The sequence below is a fragment of the Onychostoma macrolepis genome, chromosome 22 (genome assembly GCF_012432095.1).
Source record: "Onychostoma macrolepis isolate SWU-2019 chromosome 22, ASM1243209v1, whole genome shotgun sequence".
NCBI lineage: Eukaryota > Metazoa > Chordata > Actinopteri > Cypriniformes > Cyprinidae > Onychostoma > Onychostoma macrolepis.
The window spans coordinates 34,253,149-34,272,737 of record NC_081176.1 but is presented as its reverse complement, the minus strand read 5'-3'; the positions used below and the strand labels follow the sequence as shown (position 1 = coordinate 34,272,737).

The 19,589-nt window shown below is 37.6% G+C and overlaps 1 protein-coding gene across 2 annotated transcripts in view; it reads right to left on the bottom strand.

The window, feature by feature from the left end:
- Positions 1–317: 317 nt before the first annotated feature.
- The window catches only part of lmcd1 (LIM and cysteine-rich domains 1), a 55,437-nt gene continuing 36,165 nt past the window's right edge, over positions 318–19,589 (bottom strand). Inside the window, exons 4-6 of one of the 2 annotated variants that reach the window (XM_058761247.1) lie at positions 18,427–18,756; positions 10,621–10,836; positions 318–3,327 (exon numbers count right to left, since the gene is read on the bottom strand). In XM_058761247.1, coding sequence (XP_058617230.1) covers positions 3,199–3,327; positions 10,621–10,836; positions 18,427–18,756 — 675 coding nt within the window. In that variant the 3' untranslated portion in view covers positions 318–3,198. Of the gene's footprint in view, positions 3,328–8,149; positions 8,229–10,620; positions 10,837–18,426; positions 18,757–19,589 lie in introns of those variants that run through there. The other variant, XM_058761248.1, reaches the window with a different exon arrangement.

Sequence of the window (19,589 nt, the reverse complement as noted above, 5' to 3'; positions counted from 1 at the left end):
TTCAACAACTGCATCACCATAAATCCAGTGGATCTCAATTCCTGTCCTGGGGACCCACAGCACTGCACATTTTGGATGTCTCTCTTATTCACAAACTGAACCTGCTATGACAGATAAGGGAGAAAAAACAAAATGTGCAGTCCCCAGGATGGGAATTGAGAATCACTGACTGGACCAAACCCTGTGGACTGTTATGTCATATTGGGTGCTTAATACATGAAAGTGTTTTAGTGCCACATTAAAGTAGTAATAAGTAATATGTTTCATGGTTAATTTCTTTATCAGAGCCATGCCTTGTCTTTTTGACTGAATTACTGTTGCAAGACTGTTTACTTGCGTTTATTTCCTGCTGTACAAACTTCTTATACCTTCATAATGGCTATTATTGTTCAATAAATAATATTTTATATAAATAATAGTAGCATTTAATGGTAGTATTAGATATTGAGAAACAGGCTGTGTGTTAGTGATGGTGATTTTGACACGCTTTTCTCAGTGGACAATAAAACAAACTTTTTAACTATATGAGACTGAGCCGAAGAATGAATGCTGTTTCAGTTCAGATGCAGGTAATCACTCACTCTGTCTCATAATACTCTACTGTATATAATTCAATAAGCTTTTAACTTTAATGAAGCAACTCAGCATTCGTTCGTTAGTAGTTATAAAGTGACATTTTCAAATTTTTAAAGGAGGGTTGGGATTTTTTGTTTTTTATAACACTCCACTGTTGTTCGTATCACACTCATAGTTGTGCCATTTTATATTACCTTGGATTACCTTATGACCATAAAGGTTTCCCATTGAAAGCATTGAATTCAAGCTCGTTCATCTGTGTAGTGATGAGCCGAGTTCTTGCAATGTGGCAGTATTGGATGCCGTAGGACTGAAAACAAAAAAACCTTCTCGAGCATTTGATTGGACAAACTCCTGAGTGCAGGCTGATATCATGAATAGTTTTGCAGACTTAAATCAATGTTGTTTGTGGACCACTTTCTTCAAAGATAGATTAATACTCCAAATAATCAAGTAAAAATGAGTGACGACTGATTGAGATAAAAATATTCAAATGGTCAGATAATGTATCTCCATCAGTTAATGATCAATAGTACTCCATGTAGTACTTAAAAGGGTCATGAACTGCGTTTTTCATATTGCAGAATAATATTTTTTAATGTTTCCTAATGTTAATAGGATTTTTACACCAAAAACATAATTTAGAAATAAAAGGCCATTCTCTACAATGATTTTGGTAGTCATTGAAAATGACTGAAATACTCTCACTGAAAGTCACTGAAATACATTCTAAAAACTATTTTCTATTTGAGCATAAAAAGAACATTTCTATTTTTGGATTTATTGTTTCTGATTTGAAATATATTATTGAAATGTTAATGTGGCAAGCTGTTTTTGAGATTTCAGGATTTCCCCATTCAGAGAGATTGAACTTGGTCTCAGATAACTGAAATTAGCACATGACGCTGAGTGTCTTTCCTTGAAAGGGACTTTGTTTGGCCTTCTGATTTGAACTAGAGGTTCTCACAAGTCCACTGTTAGATCCAAAACCCAAGCAGTTTTGGTTTCAAAAGTTTGACAGGTGCCTCAGACATGGGTCAGAACTGACATTAGTTAGCCTTGATTCTTGAGTCTTTTAAAATAAATGTAATGTATTACATTTAAATGACTCATTTAGTACAATTCACTTATTGTGTACAGTACATTGATGTTTTTACAATGTACTTATATTTTCAAAAATACCTGCATGTAATTACATCTGTAATTAATTTCTGTAATCACATTTATAATTACAATCCCTTACACCTTAACCCACCCTTAAACCTACCCAGACCACCAAACCCGTCCCTAACCTTACCCGTATCCCACCTCAATAGCAGCAGAAGTCTTTTGTAATACAATATGAACACAAGAAGTAAATTGTACTTATTTTTTGATGAAGTTAAAAGTGGTTAAAGTGGGACCCAAATTCTTTTAAAATATGCCAATGTTTCATTTCAGGCATCTAACAATGTTTTATTTTTTAAAACAAATGCTATTATGCTTCTTTTTTCTCTGTTTTCTCTGTATTCCCCAAATTGTAAGTCGCTTTGGATAAAAACATCTGCTAAATGAATACATGTAAATGTTTTCTGTCCATCTGTTCTTTATTGTAAAATTACCAAACTCTGTATAAATGGCGTATAAACTGTATAAATACCCAAGCCATTTAAGCAAATGAGTGTGGGGATTTTCTTATCAGTATTAACGTAAATTTCCTTTTTTGAGGTACAACATACAGCTTATGCTAAGTTCATCTATTCCTTCAGATTTTTGACAAAGTATAGGCTACATAATTTTGGTTTATGGCAACATGGGTTTAAAAACATAGCTGTTTTTTGTTACAAAAAAGGATCAGAGAACATATTTTCTACAAATAAGGTAAGATAAATCTACATCTGCTGTAGTGTTTCTTTTTGTTGTGATTTTGGTTTGTGCCATACCCAGATGAAAAAGCCATCATTTGTTACTGACGTGCATTTGGGTCCAGTTGGGTTTGAAACAAAAACAGACCGAAGCTGTATTTATTGGGTCTGTCTCAGGTTGGGTTTTTCTTTTTCTAAAAAATGTTTTATGCATGTTGGGTGAGAAGTGTCTCGGGTTAAACTGGATCAGGTACAGATATTGGGACCTGAGAAAACCTCTAATTTGACCACTGATTAAAGACACTTTAATGTAAACTACAATGTAAACGTGTTCATATAATGCATTAGCGGAATCAGACATTGATCTGTGTCTGTGCAGGCAGTCTTGTTGTTGACTCTATTAAAACTCAGAATTGGAAACTAGTTTTGGCAGCTTTGTTTCAAGAAAAGTTGATTTTGGACTAACAAGGAAGTTTTGAGTTCTGCAAAGTACAGTCTGTTTTTATACATTTTAGTACAATGACGTCTTATGTGTCAAAAGATTAGGTAAAATTTGATTTCTCAATTCATGACCCCTTTAATAATTCCTAGACTATCAATAAACACTGATATTTTTTGTTTTTGAGGATGCTAATATGCTAAGTCAGGCTTTGCATGGGTTTCTATATGCAAATCAAAAATCCCACCAATAAAAATAGTTAAAATAGTGGAAAATTGTGTTTAAAACACATATAGTGGCATTTTAACATATTGTGGAGTATTTTCTGTTTATTCTGAATTATTTTGATTGGCGCTTGTCACAACCACATTGAACTCTGAGATTCTGCCCACACAGCCAGCAGCAGAAGTGTTCCTTATGCCACACATGACCACTGGCCTCCTGCAGGAACATTTCTGAGAAGATCAGCTACAAAAGAAAGTGAGAGACGGACAGAGAATTAATTGGTGTTTATTTCACATACACATCTCAACACAGTAAAACCTCCAGTGTTAAATCAACGCTCCCAGTGTACAAATAATCCACACTCAGAGTGTTAAAAAAGTAACACTGAGTCAGTGTTAAAGTTAATGATATAATTAGCTTAGTAATTGAGTGATGATTGAGCATTAATGAAGAACACCTGCTGTTAACTAACTGAACCATTGAAAGAAAAAGAAGAACAGAAAAAAAAGAGACGAGACGAGCAGAAATACAAGAAACACAACTGACTTCAGTCACAGCCTTAGATGAAATCAACACAAGATAAAACAAGACATTAAATCTCTCAAGATCTCAGCAGAGGATGATTAAACAACTCCATAAACAGCATCACCAGCTTCACACGTTACTAACCAGATTGACTTTAGATGTTGATGTTTTAGTTTTGTTTGAGACTGATCACCCGGAAGCGGCTTTTATTGTTGCAGGTGACTTTAATCACTCAAACTTAAAGTCAGTGCTACCCAAGTTTCACCAGCATGTTTCCTGTCACACCAGAGGAAACAAAACCTTAGACCATGTTTACACAAACATGGCTGGAGCTTACGTTGCGACACCCCTCCCCCACCTGGGACAGTCAGATCACCTTTCTTTGTTCCTCACCCCCAAATATGCACCCCTCATCAACCGTGTGAAGCCAACAGTGAAGACCATCAAGGTGTGGCCTGCGGGGGCAGATTCCACACTCCAGGAAAGGTTTCTACACACAGACTGGAGTATGTTTGCTTCTCAAGCCACCAGTGGCGCTCACACAGACATTGACTCTTACACCTCCTCTGTATTGGATCATATCAATATCACCATTGACAGTGTTACAACCCAGAAACAGATCACCACATATCCAAATCAGAAGCCTTGATGAACAAGGAAGTGCGACTCCTGTTGAAGTCACGCAACACTGCCTTCAGATCAGGAGATGCACAAGCCTACAGCACATCCAGAGCAAACCTGAAGAGGGGCATCAAAAGGCCAAGCACTGCTACAAGCTAAAGATAGAGGGACACTTTTCCAACTCTGACCTCGACGCATGTGGCAGGGCATTCAGGCCATCAGTGACTACAAACCCACCCACTCCACCCCCGCAGCCACTGATGTCAACTTCCTGAACGAGCTAAATTACTTTTATGCTCGCTTTGAAAGAGACAACAGAGAAACTGCCACCAAGCTCAATCCCTCAGCTGACCACCCACCAATCATACTCTCCTCCACAGATGTCTGCAAGGCACTGAGCCAGATCAGCGCACAAGGCTGCTGGACCAGACAACATCCCTGGTCGTGTTCTCAGGGCATGTGCGGAGCAGCTCGCTGGGGTTTTTACAGACATTTTCAACCTGTCTCTTGCCCAAGCAGCCGTACCAACATGCTTTAAATGCACTTCCATTGTGTCAGTGCCAAAACACTCTAGTCCGAGGTGCCCTAATGACTACCGCCCTGTAGCACTCACACCCATCGTCATGAAGTGCTTTGAGCGGCTGGTCCTGGAACACCTAAAAGACTCTCTACCATCCACATTGGACTCACACCAGTTTGCCTATCAGAGCAATAGGAGCACAGAGGACGCAGTTTCCATGGCACTGCACTCTGTGCTCACTCACCTGGACAATAAGAACACTTATGCACGTATGCTGTTTGTTGACTTCAGCTCAGCATTCAACACTGTCATCCCAACCAAGTTAATAGCCAAACTTGGAGACCTGGGCATCAATACCTCAATGTGTAACTGGATTTTGGACTTCCTGACCAACAGACCCCAGAATGTTCGATCAGGATTCACCTGCTCCACATCCATCACACTTAACACTGGTGTACCACAGGGCTGTGTGCTAAGCCCGCTTTCTACTCCCTCTTCACCTCCGACTGCAAGCCTGTGTATGGATCTAATTCCATCGTCAAGTTTTCAGACGACACCACGGTGATTGGCCTCATCAGTAACAACGATGAGACTGCCTATAGGGAGGAGATCCAGCACCTGGCCACATGGTGCACTGAAAATAACCTGCTCCTCAACACCACCAAAACGAAGGAGCTCATCGTGGACTTCAGGAAGGAGTCAAGAGGCACACACGACACCATCCACATCAATGGAATGGCTGTTGAGCGTGTCTCCAGTTTCAAGTTCCTGGGGATCCACATCTCGGCGGACATGTTGTGGAAAACCAACACCTCCAGCCTGGTCAAGAAGGCTCACCAGCGCCTCTTCTTTCTGAGGACACTGAGGAAGAATCAGCTCTCCTCTGCTATCCTGGTGAACTTCTATCGCTGCGCAATAGAAAGCATGCTGACCAACTGTGTCACAGTATGGTATGGGAGCTGCTCTGTTGCGGAGCGCAAGGCACTGCAGCGGGTGGTGAAAACTGCCCAGCGCATCACAGGGACTCCACTACCTGCCATCGAACACATCCAGAGGAAACGCTGTCTGCATCGAGCTCGCAGCATCCTTAAGGACTCCTCTCACCCAGCCCACAGACTGTTTTCTCTCCTGCCCTCCGGTAGGCGTTTCAGGTGCCTCCGGACCAGGACCAGCAGACTAAAGAACAGTTTCTTCCCCAGAGCTGTCTCTTTACTGAACTCTACCCCCTGTTGATCCACTTACTCATATATTATTAACTCTTCTCTCCTACCTCACATCGGCCTTATTTGCACTACTGAATGTAAATTTTTATTACAGTAACAACTGTTTACTTTTGTATCTTGCACTACCATACCTAAATTGGACTATGCTCATTTGCACTGCCGACTGTTGTTTACATTATCAATGTTTACATTAACATTTTGCACCGTATGTCTAATTGTAATATGCAATCACTTCCACTGCACTTTTACACCTTGTTTATAGTAATAGTCATCTGTATATATATTATATTGATAGTACATATCACCTGTAAATTCTGTTTATAGTAATAGCCATCTGTATATTTATTCACTATACATATTCACCTGTAAATTCTGTTTATATTAATAACCATCTTTCTATATATATTTATACATATATTCAGTACATATCCTTGTCCTGCACTTATTCAACCATTGTATATACTGCACTTGCTGCTATTGCACTTCTGGTTAGACCTAAACTGCATTTCGTTGCCCTGTACCTGTACTTGTGTAATGACAATAAAGTTGAATCGAATCTAATCTAATCTAATCTAATCTAATCTAATCTAATCTAATCTAATTACCATTATCGAGGTCAGTGTTTGCTTTAGTTGGGCTCTTGGCCCTTGACTTAAAACATTACATTTACTTTGACCACCATAACTGTTTGTTTGTTTAGACATGTTAGTTATGGCAAAGAAATAAATTAGTAAAAAAAGCTCAAAGAAAATAAGATTGTGTGTTTCAATAAAGATGTAATCAGTGGCTTGAGTAAATGATGTAATTTGGAGCATTATCACCAGTAAATTTATTAGTTAATTTTGTTATTGAGCTTATGATATACGTAGTTTAAAATCTGACAGTTTTAATATTAATCTGGAAGACGTTTGAAACTTATTCTGCACTGAAATGAATCTCAACAATGACGACAATCAACATAAAGCTCCAAGTTGCAGTGCATTCTGGGAGCACCAGTCAAAACTCATCCATGGCTGCCAGCATGCAATGCGACATGAATAAAATTATGCAGCTTGTCTATTTCCATTTGTTTTGCTATATTGTTGTGATTTAGTAGCGTGTTTTGTAATGTTCACAGATGATCTGTTTATCTGAATACGTTGATTGCCACCATTGTTGAGATTCATACGCTGAGTCTTGATGTCCGTATGATAATGCAGTTATAAGCTTCTAATGCCAATTTACTTTTAAAAGATTAATCTTAAAACTGATGGATCAAGCATTGTAGCTTATGTGAACAAAAAACAAAGATTTCAACCAGTCACTGACTATGCTTTAAATTAAATCCGCTATGAAAGTCACTAAATGCTGGTGATTTCTTTATTGAAGTCTAACCATCAACACCCAATTGCCTCGGCACTCAGCAGCCAAAGCAATTGTAATGTTTTAAGTCAAGGGTCAAGAGCCCAACTAAAGGAAACACTGACCTCGATAATGGTAATTCAAACAAAACTAAAACATCAACATCTAAAGTCAATCTGATTAGTAACGTGTGAAGCTGTTGATGTTGTTTGTGGAGTTGTTTAATCATCCTCTGCTGAGATCTCGAGAGATTTAATGTCTTCTTTTATCTTGTGTTGATTTCATCTAAGGCTGTGGCTGAAGTCAGTTGTAGTTCTTGTATTTCTGCTTGTCTCGTCTCTTTTTTTCTGTTCTTCTTTCTCTGTCTTTCAATGGTTCAGTTTGTTAACAGCAGGTGTTCTTCATTAATGCTCAATCATCACTCAATTACAAAACTAATTATCTCAGTAAATTTAACACTGCTTCAGTGTTACTATTTTACAGAGGTGGAAAGTCCGGGGGTCAGAAAGCAGTGTTGTATCCGAGTCCAGCGTCCGAGTCCAGTGTCGAAGACTTTCAAAGAGTTAAAGAGTTAAAGTTAATGAGATAATTAAATGACTAATTAAATGATGATTGTGCGTTAGTGATGAACACCTACTGTTACTGAGAATTACAGAGGATCAGATGTTGATGTTTTATTGGTTAAAATGATGCCACCATCATGGAGATCAGTGTTTGCTTTAGTTGGGCTCTTGACCCTTTTACTAACTCAAAGTAATCTGCTTTTAAACAATTACAATATTGTTTCACAACAAATATTTATGCGTTGCTGAATCAAAATTTTAAGGAGAAGATGAGCTTACACTTTCTGTCTGAATGAGCATCATGAAGTGGTCTCTCTTTGGTTTATAGACTGACGTTCAGCTGTTACCGAACTACAAAAAAAAGTACTGTTAAACAAATGCCACCGTAATGCTTCAATATTGAAAAAATAGAAAAAATAATTAAAGAGCTGTATTGGCTCAGGCTTTTAGAAATGAACACTTATTACTGTCACCATTGTTGATCCTCAACAATGGTGACAGTAATTATTCATGCTGCAGTACATGATGGGAGTTTTTACTATGGTGTTACCCAGCATGCACTGCAACATGAAGCAATTTGTTGATTGTCAACATTGTTGAGATTCACATGCTGGTTCTTGATGTCTGTGTGTGTCTAGTACTGCAGTTCTAATTTTCATATGCATAATGTAAATTTAAAATTAATCCACTACAACTATTAGAGCAAGACTTTACTTGCATGCTGTTGTTTTCCAGGATTAACTATATAAAAGCTAAACATATATATAGACATAAACAAACGTTATTTTGACTGTAAACGGGACAGCTCTTGATGACTACCAAAATAGCTGCTCACTGTAGAGCACTGGTCTCTCTGCTTTACAGCACCACATACAGTGTTACAGAGAAAATCTAACACAGGAGTCAAGGGTCAAGAGCCCAACTAAAGCAAACACTGATCTCCATGATGGTGGCATCATTTTAACCAATAAAACATCAACATCTGATCCTCTGTAATTCTCAATAACAGCAGGTGTTCATCACTAACGCACAATCATCATTTAATTTGTCTCTTAATTATCTCATTAACTTTAACTCTTTGAAAGTCCTCGACACTGGATTCGGACACTGAACTCGGATACAACACTGTCAGAAAGTAAAATTCTTGCCATATGTTTCAGCTGTCTCAGACAGCTGATTTCACCAGAGGAGGAACCAAGTCATTAGGCGTGTTCGACTTGAAGCGTCGCTGTGCAGAATGGTCAGTGTATGACATCGAAGTACCGCGAGAGCGGTTCGAAAGCATCAGGATCCATCTGCTCTCTTATTGCTCTCGCGGTACTTTGATGTCACACAGTGATCATTCTGCGCAGCGCTCCTTCAAGTAGAACGCACCTATTCCTTTCAAGCCACAAACGAGTCTCGAGTCAAATCCCAAGTCCTCAAAGAGTTAAAGTTAATGAGATAATTGATTATGATGTGGGATGCCACAGCTACTAATTAAATGATGATTGTGCATTAGTGATGAACACCTGCTGTTATTGAGAATTACAGAGGATCAGCTATTGATGTTTTATTGGTTAAAATGATGCCACCATCATGGAAAGCAGTGTTTGCTTTAGTTGGGCTCTTGACCCTTGACTTTCAGTCTTGATTTTTTTCATTTATGTTTAGGTTTTGCTTAACAAACTCTATGAAACTACAGCATGCAAGCAGAGTGCTGCTCAAAATTGCTTAAAGCAAAATAATTTTAAACCTATGTAACGCATACACAAATTTGAACTCTTATAATATTTAGACACACACAGACATCAATGAATATGAATCTCAACAATGGTGACAATCAACAAAATGCTTCATGCTGCAATGCATGGTGGGTAACACCATAGTAAAAACTCCCATCATGCACTGCAGTGTGAAAAATGATTGTCACCACTGTTGAGGATCATATGGTAAGTGTGCATGTCTAAAAGCCTGAGCCTATCCAGTTCTTTTTGTTCAATATTGAAGCATTATAGTGGTATTTGTTTAATAGGACTTTTTTTTCCTCAGCTCAATGATTGCTGAAAGTCTTTCAATAAACCAAAGAGAAACTGTTTCATGATGTTTATTCAAATGAGTTTTCATATTCAGAAGCCAAAAGTTAATCTGCTACTTCAAGGTTTGATTCAGCAATGCACAAATATTTGCAGTGAAACAATATTGCAATTGCTTAGAAGCAAATTACTTTGAGTTACTAAAAGTGTAAAGAGCCCAATTAAAGCAAACACTGACAACAATTATGGTCAGTTGTTTTTTTGTTTGTTTTTTCAGTTGATTCCATCCAACTGAAGCTGTGGCTCAAGTCATATGTTCTTGTGTTTCTTATTTCTTCAGTGATGTTGCTTTCTTCAGTCAGTTAATTATCTCATTAACTCTATGAGGACTTGGGATTTGACTTGAGACTTGCTTGTGACGAAAGGAATGACTTGGTTCCTCCTCTGGTGAAATCAGCTGCTGAGTTCATGGGTGGAATAAACACATGGCAGGACTTTTACTTTCTGACCCCTGGACTTTCCACCTCTGCTTTTTTAACACTCTGAGTGTGGATTATATATACACTGGGAGTGTTGATTTAACACTGGAGGTTTTACTGTGAAGCTAATAAATATGCAACCAAATGTGGATTTCTTGTTTATGCCTTGTTGTGAAAGTTTTCCAAAATTTTGGTTAATTTCTTTATACCTTTTATCAAAAATGTGTTTTAAAATGCATTTTATTTTACCTCATCACAGCCCAGGCAGCGAGGTCTGATGCTCTGGCAGTAATGGCGTCCACACAGCAGTGCTCCTTCCTTCCAAAAGTAGATCAGGTCCACAAGAGCCTCGCCACACTCGCAGCACACAAAGCAGTTGGGATGCCACAGTCTCGAGTATCCGGCCCTGTCGGCGTACACCACAGGACTGTCCATAGCTGCCAACTGTCCACAGCCACTGCAACGCTGAGAGACAGAGAAGATACGAAGGAGTTAGGGGAAAATAGCAAAGCTGGATCAACAACAAAATGTCAAAATGGTGAAATTAAAGCCCATTGCTATAGTATTACATGTGGAAAACTTTGACTATGTTTTTATTATTACAGCTATCAAGATTAACTTATTGTGAAAAGTGTTGATTAAAGCATTATATTTATATTTAATATTAATATATTTATATTTAATATATTTAAAGCATTATATTTATATTTTTTGTTATCAACTTTTTATTGTTTTTTTCACACAACATCACAACATCCATTCAAAACAACAAGAAAAAAAAGACATAATTAATACAACATCCATTCATGACAAAACACAAAAACAACAACAACAGATATCCTCTACCAGTCGTCTCTGGCTTGCTCAGTTGGGGACACTTAATTTCTAGCGATTATCGCCGATTTGATTGCACAGATACTATTTAAACTAAACTGAGCTAGACAATGACATCTCTGAATTCAATAATGAAATGCCTTTAACTGAAAATTGAAAATTGAGTGTTTAATCTTATCATTATACATTACCTCCAATTTGATACTGTTAAGTGCTTTGACACAATCTGTATTGTAAAAGCGCTATATAAATAAAGGTGACTTAACTTGACTTGACCAGTACTTTAGAAAAAGAACACTGCCAAACATCAACAGCACCATCAATTCGTGCCGCTGTACATAAAAGGAGACATAAACTTGGCTTAACCTTATAATCAATTTGTAATAACGAGGATAAAACAAAGTTTGCATGTGTCCATAGATTATTACAGTCACTGCGGACACTCCCCAAACATATGAAGAAAAGTACCTGCTGACGTAGTATTACAGAAATGCCACTTGTAATTTGGTTGTAGTTTAGTTCAGAATCTTTTGCAAGGAGTTATTATACATGCTCTATGAATAACTTTAAAAAAAAATTTCTTTATTGGCGATTGCTCAATCACTCTTTTCCGGTTGTCCTTGACCGTTGAAGTACTCATAATGATAGAGAGTGGTTTGAAATTTACTATCAGGATTGTAGAATATTTGACAGAGTGAGCAGAGCAAAGGACTGTGCGTGCACTGTTGTTGAAGGGTCACATGATCTCTCGCATTATATTTATATTTAACATAGAATAATATTTTAAGGACTACACGTATTATCAAATATGGACTAAATATTTAACATCAAAATTCAACAGCAATTAACTTTTGTTAATTAAAAATGTACTCTTCAAACTCTGCTTTGACTTTACTTGTGTATGCATGCTTTAGAAAGAGTCTAGGTTTGCTGAGTGCAATGTGCTATACTTTGATTAGTTTGCTCAACTGTGTTGCCAAATATCGTTAACATACATGCCCATGCCAAAAAATTACATTTTCAGTGCACATTCTGTACTTGCTCTGCTTGAGAAAACATGAAAATATACAGTTACAATTTTTTTTCATATGATTTAGTTGAGTAAGTCAATATTTTCAGTAATCAAGAGGTCAGAAAGGTCAGGAAGCAGACAGACTGTCTAAACCAACCAGCTGCTAGCCTCCTCACATCACAGCCTCTTTTATCTAGATATCATACTATAGAGTCTGTGTCTGTTCCCTGAACTAGCAAATACAATAAAAAAAAAAACATGCCAACTGATTTAAGGTTATCAATTTAATTGATACACTGATAAATAAAAAAACAGATATAATAAAGACAAACAAATGATAAAGCTTTGCTTGATGAATATTAGATCCATTTCTACAAAAGTGCTTAAATGATATACAGCCTTAAAGAGAGCAGTCCGGAAAATGGAGCGCAGCTGGAAGAAAACAAAACTAGAGGTATTTCGAACTGCATGGAAGGACAGTGTTTCTGCCTATAGAAAGGTAGAAAACCCGCTAGATCTTCTTCTTGACACTGTTAGAAGAACAAACATAACCCTTGGTATTTATTTGATACAGTGGCTAAATTAATGAGAAATACAGCTTCAACAAGTTCAGTCCCCCTGAGGAACAATTCTTTACTAGTAATTTCCTATTACTAAATCCTAAAAGTACATAAATAAATAAACCACACAAGTTTTAATTACTGGACCAAATGCCTCTGCATTCAATAACCTAGAATACTCTTTAACACTCGATGGCTGCTTTATCAAGTCTTCATCAACAGTTAGCAGTCTGGATGTGCTATTTTATAGCAATCTTTCATTCAAAAGCCACATCTCTAGCATTTGTAAAACCACATTTTTCTATCTTAAAAATATCTCTAACTTGACACATATGCTCACAAATGACAGATGCAGACAAGTTCATCCATGTGTTCATGATGTCAAGGCAGATTATTCTAAATTATTGTATAGCTGTATTGGATGGTTGGCCTGCATGCTTAATAAACAAACTCCAGCTGGTTCAAACTGCAGCAGATCGAGTTTTTCTAGAACCAGGAATCATATTAGCTGCTTCTGTCAACACTGCACTGGCTCTCTATTGAACATTGCATACATTTTTAAAAACTGCTGATTACTTACAAAGCTGTAAATGGTTTCTCAGTACTTGAGTGAGCTCTTATTGCAGTTCCTCCTGTATATTGCGATCTCAATATTCTGGCCAATTGACAATACCTAGAATATCAAAATCAACTGCGGGCGGCAGATCCTTTTCCTATTTAGCTCCCAAACTCTGGAACAATCTACCTAACACTGTTCGGGAGACAGACACACTTTGTCAGTTTAAATCTAGATTAAAGACCCATCTCTTTAACCTGGCTTACACACACTATCACTATCACACTATCACACTATCACATTTCTATTATTCAAATCTGTTATAGGATTGTTAGCCTGCATTAATTAGGTCAACTGTGATGTACCCTAATCTTCAAGTAGTAGGAACTAGATAAATATTATGAACGATACCAATCCACAATCTTTTAGCCTGGAATTAAACTACACCATGTTTGCTCATTTGACCAGAGAAGAACTTGTCCCCTGACTGAGCCTGGTTTCTTCCAAGGTTTTTCTTTCTCCATTTCTAGCACTGAATACCTCTGGCTTGCTTAGTTGGGGACACTTAATATTCAGCAATATTACTGAACTGACTGTACTGACATTATTGGACACAGTTGAACATAACTGCTTTCATAATTGATGAGCTTTACACAGTTTTTGAACTGAACTGAATAAATACTGATCTGAACAATGACACTAATGTTTTATTTTATTTTATTTATTTTGCTAAATTGATCTCTGTTGTCTCAGTGAATCACAATTTTTTTTGTTTATCCATGTAAAGCTGATAAATCTATCTATCCACGGCTTATATGGTCTGTCTTCCCCTGGTATAATGGTATACGCTTAAAAATAAAGTTGCTTCACGATTCCATAGAAGAACCTTTTTGTCTAAATGGTTCCATAAATAACCTTTAACATCTGATTCACAAAAGGTTATTTGTGGTGAAAGAAGATTCTTCAGATTTTAAAAAGCTAAGGAAGAGATGGTTCTTTAAAGAACCTTTGACTGAATGGTTCTTTGTGGAACCAAAAATGGTTCTTCTATGGCATCGCTTGAAGAACCTTTTGAAGTACCTTTATTTTTACCAATTTTATTTACCTAGTAGTAGGATAGACTAGTAGTATATACAGACAATTAAGGGTGTCAATAGGTGTCAAATTACTTAAGTCTAGGTCAACAAAAACTCTATACAATCACCAGAAGTTTGATAGAACACTGCTGGCCTGCTGTCTCTTTGTTTACAGTTATGCCATCATATCTTCACAAGTGATAATCACCTCAGAAACAATGGTGATAATTGTTAAATAAAAAGGAAAAAGAAGATTGTTCTTGTGAGTGCGGATCATAATTTCTTATACAAAACACCTCAGAAACAAGCCATAAACAACCAAAATGCAGAGGCAAAGTCCTCACATTTTTTATTATTTATTTTTTTTAATTGTATGTTAAACATTACATAGATTACCCGAGTAAAAATCTATTTTGTACTTTTACATTAAAAATGTAATTAATAGGCTATTCTATTTATTGAAACCAAGTATAATCTCACCAGTTTAGTGTTTTTAAGCATTTTACATTTATTCCAAAATAATAACTCAAGGCAGTAACAATTTAAGCAAAATAATTATATAACCAATTATATATTTTATTAAAGAACTGATGTTCAGCTGTTCTTTTTCCTAATAAACAATTCAGATCATCAGAGCTCTGTAAACACTGGTCTCAGAAGGATGTACCTTTAATTTCAACAAGCTCATCAGTGCACATGACGGACATTAACCGAGCCTAGCGATGACAGAAAGATAGAGATGGCAGATAAAATACAAAAGAGGAAAAGTCTGCAGAACAAAAGAAGGCTTACACCGTGTCTAGTTGTCCTGTTGCCGTCTGTCTACACTGGACGCGACAAAGTGACCATTGAAAATCATTTGAAATTTGTGTCAATATGTCATAAATAGAACGCGGCAGCAGTTTACTGTTGGGGATTATCGTGTTGCGGCGCCGCTTTCAGTGTAGACTGCATCACTGATTATAATGAGTTCTATAGTATTTTGTCGTGGCTTGTCGCTCGCATCCGATGTAGACACGGTGTTACGATAAAGCAAGAAGTAGGACCCATGCCTTTACATCAGCTTTCCAGCGCTGGAGAGAACTCAAGGAGTTCTGTTTCACAGAACTAATCGTTGCCTGGGTTGCGTACGTATGTGTGGGGTGGAGCTATTAAAATAGGGGCGAGACCCTTTTGGGTTAGGGGCATGTTTGTTTTGGTGAATTCAAATGTCAAAATTGGCTACCAGAAATCAGTGGAGAATCAACAACTGGCAGACGATCTGAATGAGTTCTATTGCAGGTTTGAAAAAACACCCCACACCTGCCCTGAACACCTCTCCACACAACCATTAACACCTCCTGCAACCCCCCTCTCCCCCACACCTGCACTTCAGATCAGCGAAGACGATGTGCGCCAGGTCTTCCAGAAGCAGAAAAGGAAAAAAGCACCAGGCCCAGATTGTGTTACACCAGTCTGTCTGAAATCCTGTGCTGACCAGCTGGCCCCCATCTTCACACAGATCTTCAACAGATCACTGCTGTGCAAAGTCCCTTCATGCTTCAAACGCTCCACCATCATCCCCATCCCAAAGAAATCCAAAATTACTGGACTAAATGACTACAGACCTGTGGCTCTAACGTCTGTGGTCATGAAGTCAAAAACTGGTGCTAGCCCACCTGAAGGACATTACTGGACCCTTGCTGGATCCTCTTCGGTTTGCCTACAGAGCAAACAGGTCTGTGGATGATGCAGTCAATATGGGACTGCATTATGTTCTGACCAGGGACTTATGTGAGGATCCTGTTTGTGGACTTAAAAAAAGCTCAGCTTTTAACACTATCCTCTAACTCTGTCTGTCAGTGGATCTATAGCTTCCTGACAGACAGGCAGCAGCTAGTGAGGCTGGGAAAATACACATCCAGCACCCGTACGGTCAGCACTGGAGCTCCTCAGGGCTGTGTCCTCTCCCCACTACTCTTCTCCCTCTACACCAATGACTGCACATCTAAAGACCCCTCTGTCAAGCTCCTGAAGTTTGCAGATGATACTACAGTCATCGGTCTCATCCAGAACGGTGACGAGTCTGCTTACTGACAGGAGGTTGAGCAGCTGGCTGTCTGGTGCAGTCTTAACAACCTGGAGCTCAACACACTCAAAACAGTGGAGATGATTGTGGACTTCAGGAGAAACCCCCTGCACTCCCCCCACTCACCATCATTAACAGCACTGTAACGACAGTGGAGTCATTCAGGTTCCTGGGCACCACTATCTCCCAGGACCTGAAGTGGGACAATCACATTGAGTCCATTGTTAAAAAGGCCCAGCAGAGGTTGTACTTCCTTCACCAGCTGAGGAAGTTCAACCTGCAACAGGAGCTGCTGAAACAGTTCTACTCCATCATCACTGAATCCATCCTCTGCACTTCAATAACTGTCTGGTTCAGCTCAGCTACCAAATCTGACCTCAGAAGACTACAGAGAGTAGTCCGGACTGCTGAGCGAATCATTGGTACAACCCTCCCTACTCTCCAAGAACTGTACCTATCCAGAGTGAGCAAAAGGGCTAGCAAAATCACTCTGGACCCCTCACATCCAGCACACTCCCTCTTTGAACTGTTGCCGTCTGGTCGACACTACAGAGCTCTGATCACCAGAACGGCCAGGCACAGGAACAGTTTCTTCCTTCAGGCAATCCATCTTTTGAATACTTGACAATATTTGTGGAACACACAACACTATTTATACACTTATACACTTATCTAACACACATCCTTAGTCTACATTTCAAATTTGCACATAAAATACCTGTACATACAAAACCGTCTAATGTAATATACCTGTACACACAATTGTCAATTTGTATATTGTTCTTGTTCTATTTTTAATTCTTTTTATTATCTGTTTTTGTTCTGTCACTGTCATTCTGTTGCACTGTGGAAGCTTCTGTCACGTAAACAAATTCCTCATATGTGTAAACATACCTGGCAATAAAGCTCATTCTGATTCTTCTTCTGAATTACCACTTTTGCACTCGCATGTTGAAAAAAAAGTTGAAATCGCTTTTCATTAAATTAATTTTCTCTCAGTGCTTATAACAGTGTTTTAAAACAAACACTTATGCATTACCAAAGAAAGAGATGTTTTAAAGTTAAGTTGGAACAGATTACTGGTACAATAGACATTAAACTCTACTCTACCAAAGCTGAAAAACATTAAAAGGTGTTGAAGTTGATTTTTCATTACTGATATAACTGCTCTGCTTTTCATATGCAAAGATACTGCAGCAAACCATACAGAGAGATTTAGACATCAACACTCATCATACAAACCTCAACAATGGTGACAATCATCAAACTAATTCAGACAAACATATCAACTGCAATGCATGCTGGGAATCATGAATGAGTTTTATACTATGTTGATACCCAGCATACATTTCAGCATAAAATGTTATTGTTGATTGTCACCATTGTTGAGTTTCTGTATCATACTTCTGTTAATTCACAGAAGTATGACAGATGTGTCCCTGCTTTAATCTTGCACGCTTGCACATCACACATAAAAACTCAAAACACTTGTTAGCCATTATTTAAATAATCTCACAATCGCCTGATCCCAGTAGATCTCAGTTTTCACTGTCTCAACAAATGTATTTTTTGTACATTACTAAAACAGGTAACAAAAACCTAACGTTGATGTACAAGAGTCAAGAAAGAGTCAAAGCAAACGCTGATCACAATAATGGTGGTTTGTTGAAATTTCAAAATTTTTTCAACATTAATTGCGGTTGCAAAAACGATGTTGATTCAATTCAATCAACATTGTCAACTCAATTTTTAACATTGATTCAGTGGTCTCTTGCTATCAGGGTATGTTTGTGTTTAATTCACTTTAGGGATATAAAGCTATAAATTACCTTCAGGAGGAGATTAAATATCTATTTGAGCATGTCCTTAATGGTAGGGTGTTGGGTTAGTCTTTAGAATTAGCTTGCGTTTACACGGTCAGCCATTTGCAAAGACTGAACTAAACTCACATATTCACTCTTATTGCTGAGAGCAGACTGTGCTGTTCCATTTGTGGTAGTCTCAGGATCTGGCTGTTCTTGGGAGTCCTTTTCATTCTTCACTGCTGTACATTTTTCTCCAGGCAGGGCAACCTCTCCTACTGCTAAGGATTCCTCCTTAAAGGATTTCACAAACTGAGCCATAGCTTTCAACTCCACCTCAGACAGGCTGTGGCAGTATGCAGGGTCGTGATCGTAGGAAGGTAGCTGTTTTATCAGTTGCTTGTGGCGATATAACGATCCTGCTGTGCCAGCCACAGGTCGCCTTTCTTCAGGGAGAAGCTCCATGTACTGCATCGCCTGACAGACAGACAGACAGACAGAATTATGCCTGGTCTCAGTGTTTATACATAGGCATTAGTGCATAACATTTACAAATATGCTGGGACATAGAATTTGGACATACAAAACATAAATATTGTTACATATTTACAGCTAAAAAAGTACAAATCTTTTAAATCATAAAGATACTTGTATAGATGTTTTTATCAATTTTATGAATTTTATCAATAAATGAATTTGATTTCTATATCCCTTAAACTATAACCCAAAACCTAAACATACCCATTTTATAGAGAATATAAAAATAACATATAAAACATCATAGACAGAAATGTGCAGGAAAATGACCATTTTAGTAATTAATAGCATTTAAAATTTTGGATTTTGTGCCACTAATCCCACAGGTTAAACCTAACCATAATCATTTTTTAAAAATATGCACAGTATAAAGAGTATAAATGACAGACAGACAAGTGCAATCACAATAATAGAACCACACTTTATGTAAAAAAAAAACAAAAACAAAAACCACTTCTGAAAAAAAACAGTGAAATAATTGTATAGTTTAATTCTTGTTTAGAGAATTACCAAAAGAAACATGATTGATATCTTGAGTGCCAAAACCGTTCAGAGAATATTACAGGGCATCTTATGTCAAGATGATTTACTTATCCATATAATAAAATTGGATTATGGATAAGTAAAAATTACGTTTTAATGTAATTTTAACATAACATAAACATAAATTAACATAAAAATTTATGTTTGTGAAAATTACAACATTTTTTAACAAACAGTGTAGACTATGTGCGACTGTGGCTTAGTTTCTCGATTTAAAGTAAATGCAGAAA